Below are 11,983 nucleotides of genomic sequence, written 5' to 3' on the forward strand. Positions count from 1 at the left end.
AGACACAGCAGTTAGCACTTGGCAGGCTTTGTAAGCAAAGCAGAGCAATATTCTTCACTCCATGCTGCTGTGACTATCTCATGCCATTCTCTTTCAATTTGTTAGTGCGTGTGAGCGTCTCGAGTTGTTAGTCCTATGAAAAAGAAAGGTCACCCATTTGGCCATTTCATATAATCTATATAAGGTGAGTTCTATGGTGTAGAAAGAAAAAAATTTCTACACCTATAGATATGTGTTGGCTCATTGGAGAGTTTGACAAGTGTTTAAAGAAGGAGACAAAGTTTATACTCTTTGTAGGAATGATATAAAAAAATTCTCTTTTTTATATAGAATTTAAGTGAGTAATTATTTTCATTATGACTAATTATGTTGACATAATAATAGACCTCATCATAAATTGGATTTCTGTTTTATTATTGTTCGAAAAATAACGACTCAGTTTAAGCTATTAACCATTTAATCTAAATTTATTTTTTATTTACAAAATATATAGTAAATTATTTTATATGGCAATATTGTTTAAAAATAAAGGGTTGTATGATATCTAATAAAAAAATATTTGTGTCATAAGTTTTATATTATTAAATTATCTTAAAAGTATGTTTACCGTCACAAAATTTAAAAATTGTAAATAACAATATAATAAATAATATTTTTTATTGTTAACTTTTAATTTAATTAAACGTATTTAGTGAATTTAGATGCTAGCAAAAATTAGTGTAATTTATTTTATTTTAATAATAAAAAGATCATTAAGTATGTATTGCTCATAATATAAAAAAAATTAATTACAAATGGATATTGTTAGTATGACTAATTATGTAATATGTGAGTCATATTTCTGGAATACATTACAATTATATTTTGGCTTACATATAACACAATGAATATATTTTTTATTTGGAGCTTATTTATTCCATTAATTTTTATAATTTTATGAAATTTTTAATTAAGTTTTTATATATATTTTTTTAATTGAGTCTTTGCTCTAAAGTTTTTTTAATTGAGTCTCTATACGGTAAAAAAGGACCTAATTAAAAAAATTAATGCAAAAACCAAATTAAAAAAATATAAAGACCTAATTGAAAATTTTGCAAAATTATAAAAACCAACAAAATAATTAAATTTTTATTTGGATTTAACAAAGTTTACTATAATAGTAATAACAATAATAAATATGGATTAAAAATAAAAATAATAAGTTAGTTTATTAAAAGATTAAAATGATTCAAAGTTCAAACAAAATAAAATATATAAACTGAAGCCTTTTATTGTAGTTGTTAAAGATCGATAAAAAAATAATTTTGTGGTAAGGTTTATCAGCTTACTAAATTTAATTTTAATTAGTATAATTAGTCAATCAAAATTTTGACCTAACCACTTGCAGAAAAAACAAGGTCCTTGTACTTCTCCTACAAAGAGTACAGATTTTGTCCTCCTTTAAACACTTGTCAAACTCTCCAATGAACCAACACATATCTATAGGTATAGAAATTTTTTTCTTTCTACACCATAGAACTCACCTCTATATAATTCTCAACACTCCCTTTTCACTTTTCAGCAAATGATGGGTACCATAATATGTGTACCGGAAAAGAATAACAAAAACACACTTGATTGTGTGTCATAATTTAATCTAATCAAATAAATAAATATTAAAAAGTTGGATGCATACATGAAATAGAGCACTACTAGTCTTTCTAGCCTCTCAATTAATCATCATTATTCAACACAATCAACTTCTTTCTTTCAGCATTTCATACAAGTCTTCACGTGAGATCCTAAAAGGAAAAAGTTTCTGAACATAATCAATTTATTTTAATTAGGTGAATCTGACATCGTTGTATTCATTGCCTAATAATAATATTTCATAAAACTTTTAGATTCCATTGCACAAAGTTGGATTTAACTTGTACTATTAGTCTTAATCATATATTATTTTATCACAGTAAAAATACTTAACTCAACCATTCATTATTATCTTGTAAAATTGTCAAATATAAATACTTAATTAGTAAAATCTATTTACATTCTTAGTACGTCATATATATATTTCAAAACAAAGGTATGTGTATTAGATATTTGAAAGAGAAAAATAAAAGTTAAAATTCTAACCACAATAAAAATATACAAAAAAAATTAAATAATCACTAAATGTGGATTCAACCGCAGCCCTCAATCCATATCATATTTAAACCCTAGAAAACAAATGTAAAATTCATGTAACTGTACATGCAAAATAAACATCATTATAATAAGTGTTAAATTAATTTCTGAGGGCAATTTGTCCCCACCTTATAATCTATATATATATAGTTGGAGAAATCTTGTAAAATCACCCGCATAGAGTTAGGCAAGCCCAACAAAAAGGGGACCCCACTATCTACTTTTACCATTGTCTTTGATCATGACTTTTAGCTCCTAAAACACAAAAAAGGAGCTTATCTAATCCAACTTCAAATTCAATCCCAGAAAAAAAGATCTTAATCTTTTAGAGCATGTCATGTTATTTGATTACAAAAAGTGCGGGAAAAAATAATAATAACAATAATAATAATAACCTCATAAAAACCCTAAAAACCTACCTTTCTTTAAGACATTTCCGACAAAGCAGGTTAAACAAAAGCATATAAGACAAAGGAATTAAGTCAAAGTTTGAAAAAGAAAGAGATTTTGCATACAGTGTTATGTCCATGCATTAAGTTTGTCTTCAAAATTATTAAATGTGAGAAGAGATAAGAGTGTATGAACAGTAAAGAAAAGAAAGTCCCAATTTACAACCACAACTGCCAGGTTCAGGGGTTCCTTGGAGTAGCATTAAAGACACTGTTTTCAGTTTCAGATCTTCTATTGCACACATTACATACATTACCAGCACCAAAAGAAAAACCCCAAAAAAGAAATGGAACAACAAAAGGGTAAAAGACAAGAAACTTTTATAAGGGGAAAGCTGCATTGATTTCTAGATGACATTTTAGTTGGAATCAGAAGAAGTAAGAAGAAAGAAGAAATAATGGGGGGCTCTGAGGCTCTTAGCATGTTGTTCTTCATCATCACCACCTTCTTGATGATGATTCTGCTATCATCATTGCAGCAAAGTACCCACATTATTTTTACTGTGGATTCTTTGTGGAATAGTTATGATGTTCATGACATGTATTTCATTGATGAGAGCAGCATTCAACAAGGGAACAACATCAATGATGGAAACAGCAACAAGAAGAATGTTGAGAAAATCTCAGGTTTGGATGAGAATGAAGAGAAGCAAGCCATGTTTGTTGAAACATTCAGAACATTGCTTGGACTCAAAAGCTTCCACGAAAAAGTACCTTCTTCATCTTCTTCTTCTGAGTTATTATTCTCATTCTCATTCTCTCCTTCACCTTCTCCATCACCAACAAGCATTGAACCTGAGGCTGTAGCTCCATTTTCTCCAGCACCTTCTCCTGTGGTTCACAACCATCATCACCATCATCGTCATCATCATTATTATCATTCTCATTGGAATCTGAAGAAAGAAGCTCATCATCATCATGAAGAAGATAGAGGCAGAGCTAAGAAAATACTAGTAGCAATTCTTGTTTCTGTGGGAATTGCTACATTAATCTGTGGTTGTGCCTTAATCTTCTTCTGCAGGAAATTCAGGAACCAAAGGAAGAAACCAAAAAGGACCATGCCACTCTGTAGCAGCAAGAAAAAGAACAAAAACAAGGTGAGTTTAAACTCAAGGCTAGATCTGTTTTATCTTGATTCCTTAGGTGAAGATTTAGAACAACAACAACCACAAGAAGAAGCAGAAGCTTGCACCTTGAAAGAAATTAGTTATCAGAATAATGCTACTGAAGACTGTGACAATGTTAGTAGTTCTTCCACAAAGGAGATTCTACCTGTTCACGAAGAGGAAGAAGATATTGAATCTGAATCTGAATCTGGTGGAAGAGAAATTGGAATCTCTGCTGACCCTGAAGAAGAAGAAGAAGAAGAGAATCATTCGTCAGAGAATGAAAGTTTTCATTCCATTATTAATTCACAAACAAATTCAAGACTCTCTAATGCTTCATCTTCTAGCCTTGTTAGTGAAACATTAATGTCACCAAAGGATTCATCACCATTACCAAACCAATTTCTTAGTTCACCAAATAACTCAATTTCAAACCCTAAACCACAACCACTTACTCCAAAACATGAAAATCAAGAAACTGATGAGACTATTAACCAATTTGTCAAACCCTCCACATCTCCACCGCCTCCTCCGCCACCGCCGCCGCCACCAACTCCGCCTCTTCAAATGCCACTCTTCAGATTACATTCTCTCACTTCTTCATCCAGAGCTTCCTCTCCCTCTCCGCTTTCTTTAAAATCTCATAACTTCTCATCACCATCTCCAAGAAACTCAGACTCAAATCAAAGTCCTCAAACAGAGTTGCCTTCTCCGCCGCCGCAACCGGCGAAATCTCCACGCAACAACAACATTCCACCACCGCCATGTCCACCACCGCCATTTCCAAAGAGCAATGTCAAAACACCTCCTCCTCCACCATCTCAACTACCTCAATTCACGGCACTAGGCAAAGATGGAGCACCGCTTCCAAAACTGAAACCGCTTCACTGGGACAAAGTAAGAGCCGCACCAAATCGCACTATGGTTTGGGATAAACTAAGATCAAGCTCCTTTGAGTAAGTAATCAATGGATGTGTAATTTGTGTGAACCTTTTTAAGCATATTATTTATGAATTTTAATTTTAATGATTTCAGGTTGGATGAGGAAATGATTGAGTCACTTTTTGGATACAATTTACAGAGTTCTATCAAGAATGAGGAAACAAAGAGCAAAAGCCCTTCTCCAAGCAAGCATGTTCTTGAGCCTAAACGGCTTCAGAACATTACGATACTATCAAAAGCTATAAATGCAACAGCTGAGAATGTATGTGAAGCCTTAATACAAGGTAAACTCCTCAATCATAAAACTATAATTGATGAACCAATTTTTAGCCAGGTAACACATCACCTTTAAGATTCATTGTCTATAATTTGAAGTACAGGATTGATAGTTTAAGACTTAATTTAAAAAAGTTGATTAATATTGGTCTAAAAAATTGGATTCTTAATTATATTAGGTGTGTACTAAAATCAACTATTAATATAAAATATACATTGAAATGAAAAAATATATATAAAAAATGAAAAAAATTATATATATTTTTATACACAAATACATAATAACTCTTATTTAAGAATTGATTTTTTGTGTACACAAACAACATGATTATTTTTATGTTAAATGATGTATACTAATTTTAATTAGGTTTAATTACTCTGTTGATCCTTATAGTTTTGCGAAATTTTCAATTAGGTCCCTATACTTTTTTTCTTTTAATTGAATCCTTGCACCAATTTATTTTTTTAATTGGGTCCCTACACTGTTTTTTCTTTTTATTTAGGTCTATATACCAATTCTTTTTTTTAGTTGGGTCCCTATAAAATTAAGCCAATTACTACCAAGAGAGACTTAATTAAAAAAAAATTAGTGTAGGGACTCAATTAAAAAAAATATAAGGACCTAATTAAAAATTTCACGAAACTATAAAGACCAAACCACCAGAATAATTAAACCTTTTAATTACACGTTCAAAACTTCAATATGCATTATCATCACAAGTATGATGGGAATAATACATAATGGTGTAATGTAATTAAGTTTGAAAGTGAGTCGAGATGAGTTGAGTTAGACCAAGTTTAAGTTTGGTTCACGAAAATTGAATTTAGTTCATGGTTTACTTCATTAACAATCAAGCTTATTTTTTAATTTTAAGCTTGGCTTACCAACAGCTCACGAACTAACTTAAATAACAGGAACATAATCTATAATTCTATATCAATAAATTATTACTTATATATTTTTAAAATTATTAAGAAAATCAAATTTATATATTGTCTGTCTATCAATTATAAATTTTATATTTATGTCCTGTATCAAAATTATATATAAAAAATAAATATAAAATTTTAAATAATTAAAAATATTAATATATATGTAAAATTATATATTACTATTATGTATATAATCGAACTAGCTCACGAGCTAATGAGTTAAGCTTATCTAAATTAAAGCTCGACTCATTTAATTTATGAGCTTAATTCTAGACTCAAATTTGGCTCACCAGCTTATGAGATCAGCTTATCAAACTATTAACGAATCGAAGTAAAGCTGACTTATGAGCTAAGTTTGACTCGCTCTCAGCACTAAATGTAATATTTCATACAATGAGATTAAGTTATTAAAACCTTATATCTACTTTGTTAGTGAATATATTTTCAATAGAAAAGTTAACATTCATTATGAAGAAAAATAAACATATGTATAATTTATAAAAAAATAAGCAAAATTTAAGCATTATTAAAAAAATGAAAAATAAACATTAACACTATCCAAACTAATTAATAAATATGAAAGGCTGCTAAATACAAATAAAACTAAAATATCTTTTTAAGTCATATTTATTTCTTCAATATATTTACTTTTTATGTAAAATATATTTACTATATATATACATATATAGCGACATTTGGTATATATAAATTAAACCTTAATTATTTTACAAATTCTCTTTTGCGTGGTATAGACTTTATGGACATTGGTTAAATAATGTAATGTTTGTCCCATACTATGAGATAAAGTATTTATCTCCTGCTAATCATGAAATTTAATAATGTGATGAATATGAGAATATTATATCCGAACATTTTAATGGAATACCAATTTACTCGAACACCGACGTTTTATTTATTTATATGCATCACGGGATGCATGGGAATTTATGTGCCACATGTCTAAGCAGACTATTCAATTGTGGAATCAACGTTGCTACATAAATCTACTAAGATTAAAAATCCATTTTGTGAAAAATGCAGGTAAGGGCCTTTCTTTGCAACAACTAGAGGCATTGGTGAAAATGGTGCCCACAAAGGAAGAGGAGGCCAAGCTTGCCAACTATAAAGGCGACATCAATGAATTGGGGTCCGCAGAGAGGTTTGTGAGGACAATGCTTCAAGTCCCATTTGCCTTTCAAAGGGTAGAAGGCATGCTTTACAAAGAGACTTTTGAAGACGAAGTTGTTCACCTAAGGAACTCTTTTTCAATGCTAGAGGTAATACTCATCATCATGTTACCAAAAACTTTTAATGCTTTACTTTAGGAAAATTCTTAGAGCTAATAATTAAATCATTAAATGTGTAGCACCTCAGTTATAGTTGAAATGTTGAAAACTGTGACAAAATGTGGATGTATTAATTCGAAAATGCACCGTTTAAAATTTTTTCCCGATATAATATTTAATTTGGTCTGTGACTTTATATACATGTTTTAACTTAGTTCTTAAAATTTTAATTGTCTCTATTTAATCTTCAAACTTTAATTTTTAGGATAATTTTTGGCAAACAGACATTAAAATTGTATTTGATTATGAAATAAAGCAAGATAAGACATTGAGAATAAGATACAAAGAATAGAAATATAAAAATTATTAGTATTTTTATATTTGTTTAGTAATAAATTATAAAAGTCTAATTTATTCTTATTTTTTTATTTAAAAAATTTAAAAAAATAATAAAAAATATCATTATAAAAAATTAATAAGAATAATGAAATAAAAAAGAAAAATAATTAAGTTTTATCTCTTGTCATTGTTTTGGTATCTTTTTTGTCAGGCTCTATATAAAATATATTAATTTAGTGTTTTTGAATATAATGTCTCAATTTATATCTCATCTGACAAACACAATTTTGTATCTCTGCATTTTTGTCTTAGTATCTCTATAAACAAATACAACCTAACGAAATGCTAATGTAGATAGCTGAATGCCAAATTGGCCTATTAAAAAGAACACCGGTTTGGTTTTGATGTTTAAATAACCCAAAAATAATACAATGTCACTTGTTTTGGTGTTTTTGGAAATATTTTCTTTTAAAACAGGTGATTCGGCATGTTTTTGTACTATTTTGTTTGTCAAAACAAAAACGTCATTTTTGGGAGCGTAATATAGCATCCGGCTATTTATATTAGCATTCTGTTATTGTTTGTTTGCCAAAAATTGTTTTTGGAACGAATGTGAATTAGTTCACAAGGTTTAAAAATTAAGTAGAGGTAATTAAAATTTTAATGACTTAATTAAGATTTATGTGTAAATTTAGGGATTAAATTGAGTATTTTTTTTTTTTTCCAAATGATGTGGTCAAATATGATCATTTACTGTATGTTCTTTTAAGTGGGATAAAGGAATATGTTATATGGTAAAAGATTATATAAAAAAAAATTGAGAATATCTATCTATTTTTGTACTATTAAATTAAACAATAATATTAAAAAGGCAAAAAAGTAAAATTTATTTTATTTAGTATTTATTAATTATTATAATAATTAATAAATACTAAATAAAATAAATTTTGTTTGTTTTTAACTAATTTATTTTGATTACCAAATATTTTTGTAAATCCAATTGCTGCAATGTGGCATGCTATAAATCACAATTTAAAACGATAGATGTTCTTATTCTCCTTCATTTCAATGACTTTTTTTTTATAAAACGTATAATTATATAATTATCTTGGGTTTTTTTTAACCAAGATGATATATTTTCTTAATGTTAGACTTTACAGTTTTGTTAATTTAATTATTATACATAATAACATGAGAATTGATTGTTTTCTTATTTAATTATTGATCATATATGACAGTTAAATAAATTGACATGAAGCTAATCAAAATAGTATATATGCCTTTAAATTCTTCAATTAAAAATTTTAAATTTGAATATTTCAAATGGAAAAATCTCTGTTTAAAAACTCTGACTCCCTTTGTGAAACTTAAATCGGGTCACATTTTAATATTTTCAATGTACTAAATAATTGTAAAAGTTAGTTCATTCTTTCCATGAAATTTTCTACTTCAAGTAAGATTCTTTAATCAAAACCCTTTAAACAAGTAATCCAACGTTAAATTAAAGAAACATGCACGATGCACACAAATATGAAAGTTCTTGCTTATATATCAATTTTATTATGGAGTTAACAAAAAGAGTCAACTTCAGGCTTCAGCTAATAAATAATTATTGGGTGATAGCTAAACAAAGTCACTTGCTATGTTTTTTAGGAAAATAATATTAGAGAACTAACATTATAATAGTCAATAAATATATTATAGTTAGTTATTAAATAAATCTAAGTATAAAATATGCTAGATATGAGTTTTTATTGAGTTTAAATTTTAGATTTTTTTAATTGAATTTTGGATATTCTCATTTTTAAGAGTTTCATATATTTTTTTCTTGTGTTGAATATTGATTGCAATATTGGTTCTGCAATGTTGAATCTCAATTTTTTTTATATTATTCTTTTACTCTTTCTCACTCTTTTTTCCTTCGTGCCAACACCCTAGATTCTAAATAATTCTAACCTTAAATCTTAAATTTTATATTCTAAATTCTAAATTTAATCTTAAATTTTACACTCTTAATTAGTTTTATTTTGTTTCACTTTTAAATGTTCCTTTTACTGAGTTTTAGATGATTTCATTGTTTTTAATTTTGAATATTTTCTTGTAATGTTTATTTCTTTCTAATTACAAAGGACATGCTACGTTGTTACGTGTATACTAAAATCAGCCACCAAAGTTAATTACTAATATAAGATATATGCTAAAATATAAATACACATTAAAAATAAATTAAATCACACATGTATTTATACACAAATACATTAGTGGCTGATTTTAGTAACTGATTTTAATGTACAAATAACATTTTTGAATTTAAAGTTACTTGGCATAATTAATGTTGGAGTCCTATAGTTTTTCCTTACATATATGTGAACTATGTAGGAAGCATGCAAGGAACTAAGATCAAGCAGGCTGTTCTCGAAGTTACTAGAAACCGTGCTGAAGACAGGGAACCGCATGAACGTGGGGACGATCCGCGGCGGGGCAAGAGCATTCAAGCTCGACGCCCTTCTCAAGCTAGCAGACGTCAAAGGCATTGATGGCAAAACCACGCTGCTCCACTTTGTGGTTCAAGAAATCATCCGATCCGAAGGGATTCGAGTTTCAGACAGCATCATGGGAAAAATAAGTCAAAAGAACAACAAAAACAGGACCGAAGAACAAAAGGAAGAGGACTACCGAAGAATGGGACTTGAATTAGTCTCTGGCCTAAGCACGGAGCTCTACAATGTGAAGAAAACCGCCACCATCGACTTAGATGTTCTTGCAAGCTCTGTGTCAAATCTATCTGAAGAAATGGCAAAGCTAAAACAACTCGTGGGGAAGGATTTGCATAATGATGGAGAGAGCAGTGAGGGGTTTGTTAACACTATGAAGTGCTTCTTGAGTTATGCTGAGAAGAAGCTGAAGGAGTTGGAAGGAGATGAGAACAGAGTGTTGTCACGTGTGAAGGAGATAACTGAGTATTTTCATGGTGATGTCAGCAATAAAGAAGATCAAAACCCACTTAGGATCTTTGTTATAGTGAGGGATTTCTTGGGGATGTTGGATAGCGTGTGTAAAGAGCTTAGAAGGAATAAATCTACTCGTAGCCCAAACCCTCTTGCACCATTTAGATAGGATTTTGAGAGTAGGATATTTTGGGAGTGTGTGTGTCTCCCTGCCTCTCTGTTCATAGGAAAATTCAGATTTTTCAAAGGATGTTAAGTTTATAACTTTGTTTTGCTTTTTTTTTTTTTAAATATTCTTTTAATGGAGTTTTTGGAATATTTGGAGCTTTTATCAGTTGGAACTTAGAGCAGGGCTTTTCTTCACTTCTTGAGGAATCATTAAAGCCATTTTAACTTTGGGAATGGGAGTTGTAGACACTAATCCTTGCCCTTGACATTGTTGTGTTGTTAGAAATACTAATAAGTCTAGTTTTGTAAAGAGATCTGAATGCACTAAGATTCGTGTGTACTTATATGTAATTATTTTAAATTTCGTACATGAAGTGATATACATTATTTTATTATGTCAATTTAATATACAAGATAACCAATAATAATATATTTTTCATGTATTTTTATCTTGCAAGATGAGCTAACGGTTGTCAGCGAACTATAACTCAAATAACATAGTCTTCCAATTTTCACCTAAAAGTCTCGGATTCGAATCTCACAATTAAGTAAATCAACCATAAAAAAAATTATAGATATGCAGTGATGTCCGTTGTTTATAAACAATAAACAACTAGTAATCTAGGCACCTTTGTAGGAAGGATATTCCAAGAGTGGAATCATGGATCTAGCTTTAAATTTTTGCGCTCGAAGCAACATGCATATCTATTGTCTTCCTCTATAGATATTCAAAAAAAAAAATATACAGATCATTCTTTCTTTCTCCATCTATTAATGTCTCTAACTAGGCATTTGGATGCTTATCAAAATTCTTCTGTCCAGTGAGTACTTCTATGACTGCTTTTGAGTCAAACTCAATTCTTAGTCTCTTCAATCCCATAGTATAAGCTAACTCAAGACCTTATTTGATTTCCCATAATTTGGCATAGAAGGTTGAAACATTTTCCAATGTTATATGAGAAACCAACCACCCATTTGCCATTTTCATTTTTCAAAAGCCCACCGCATCCAGCCTTGCTCTCTCCTCCGTATACCGGAGCCATCCGAGTTTTGAGACACCCACCCACACCGTGGGACGACCCATTTAATATTGCAAACTTCGAATGTCCTGTTCAGCGCCAAATTCTTTCTTCTCCGCACAGTTTCGGTAATCTCATCGACCTTCTTCAACACCTCCAGAAGAGGATTGGGAGGTCTTTTGTAATTCTGATTGTGGGTTTTCCGTGTGACTTAATTGGTTTAGTCCAATAAGTTAATAATAGTTTGTTAGAGATAATTAATTTGTAAATCAAAGCAGTTAGAGATAACTAACAAAGTGATAATTAGTTGTAGATATTTTTGGTCACTTGATAAGTTTATTAGTTTATTAC

The 11,983-nt window shown here is 29.6% G+C and overlaps 1 protein-coding gene across 1 annotated transcript; it reads left to right on the forward strand.

The window, feature by feature from the left end:
• Window positions 1-3,013: 3,013 nt before the first annotated feature.
• On the forward strand, window positions 3,014-11,063 carry LOC112710810 (formin-like protein 11). Its single transcript, XM_025763220.3, has 4 exons — window positions 3,014-4,677; window positions 4,757-4,947; window positions 6,914-7,149; window positions 9,877-11,063. Exons 1-4 carry the CDS (start codon window positions 3,014-3,016, stop codon window positions 10,612-10,614), a joined length of 2,829 nt encoding a protein of 942 aa, XP_025619005.2. The 3' UTR covers window positions 10,615-11,063.
• Window positions 11,064-11,983: the final 920 nt, after the last annotated feature.

This window comes from Arachis hypogaea, chromosome 9 (genome assembly GCF_003086295.3).
Source record: "Arachis hypogaea cultivar Tifrunner chromosome 9, arahy.Tifrunner.gnm2.J5K5, whole genome shotgun sequence".
Classification (NCBI taxonomy): Eukaryota; Viridiplantae; Streptophyta; class Magnoliopsida; order Fabales; family Fabaceae; genus Arachis; species Arachis hypogaea.

Excerpts from the sequence above, each read along its gene's own strand:
- LOC112710810 (XM_025763220.3), top strand. The coding sequence starts at position 3,014 with ATGGGGGGCTCTGAGGCTCTTAGCATGTTGTTCTTCATCATCACCACC. Across the intron at positions 4,678-4,756 it reads CTAAGATCAAGCTCCTTTGA|GTTGGATGAGGAAATGATTG; the intron begins GTAAGTAATCAA and ends TAATGATTTCAG. Across the intron at positions 4,948-6,913 it reads ATGTGAAGCCTTAATACAAG|GTAAGGGCCTTTCTTTGCAA; the intron begins GTAAACTCCTCA and ends TGAAAAATGCAG.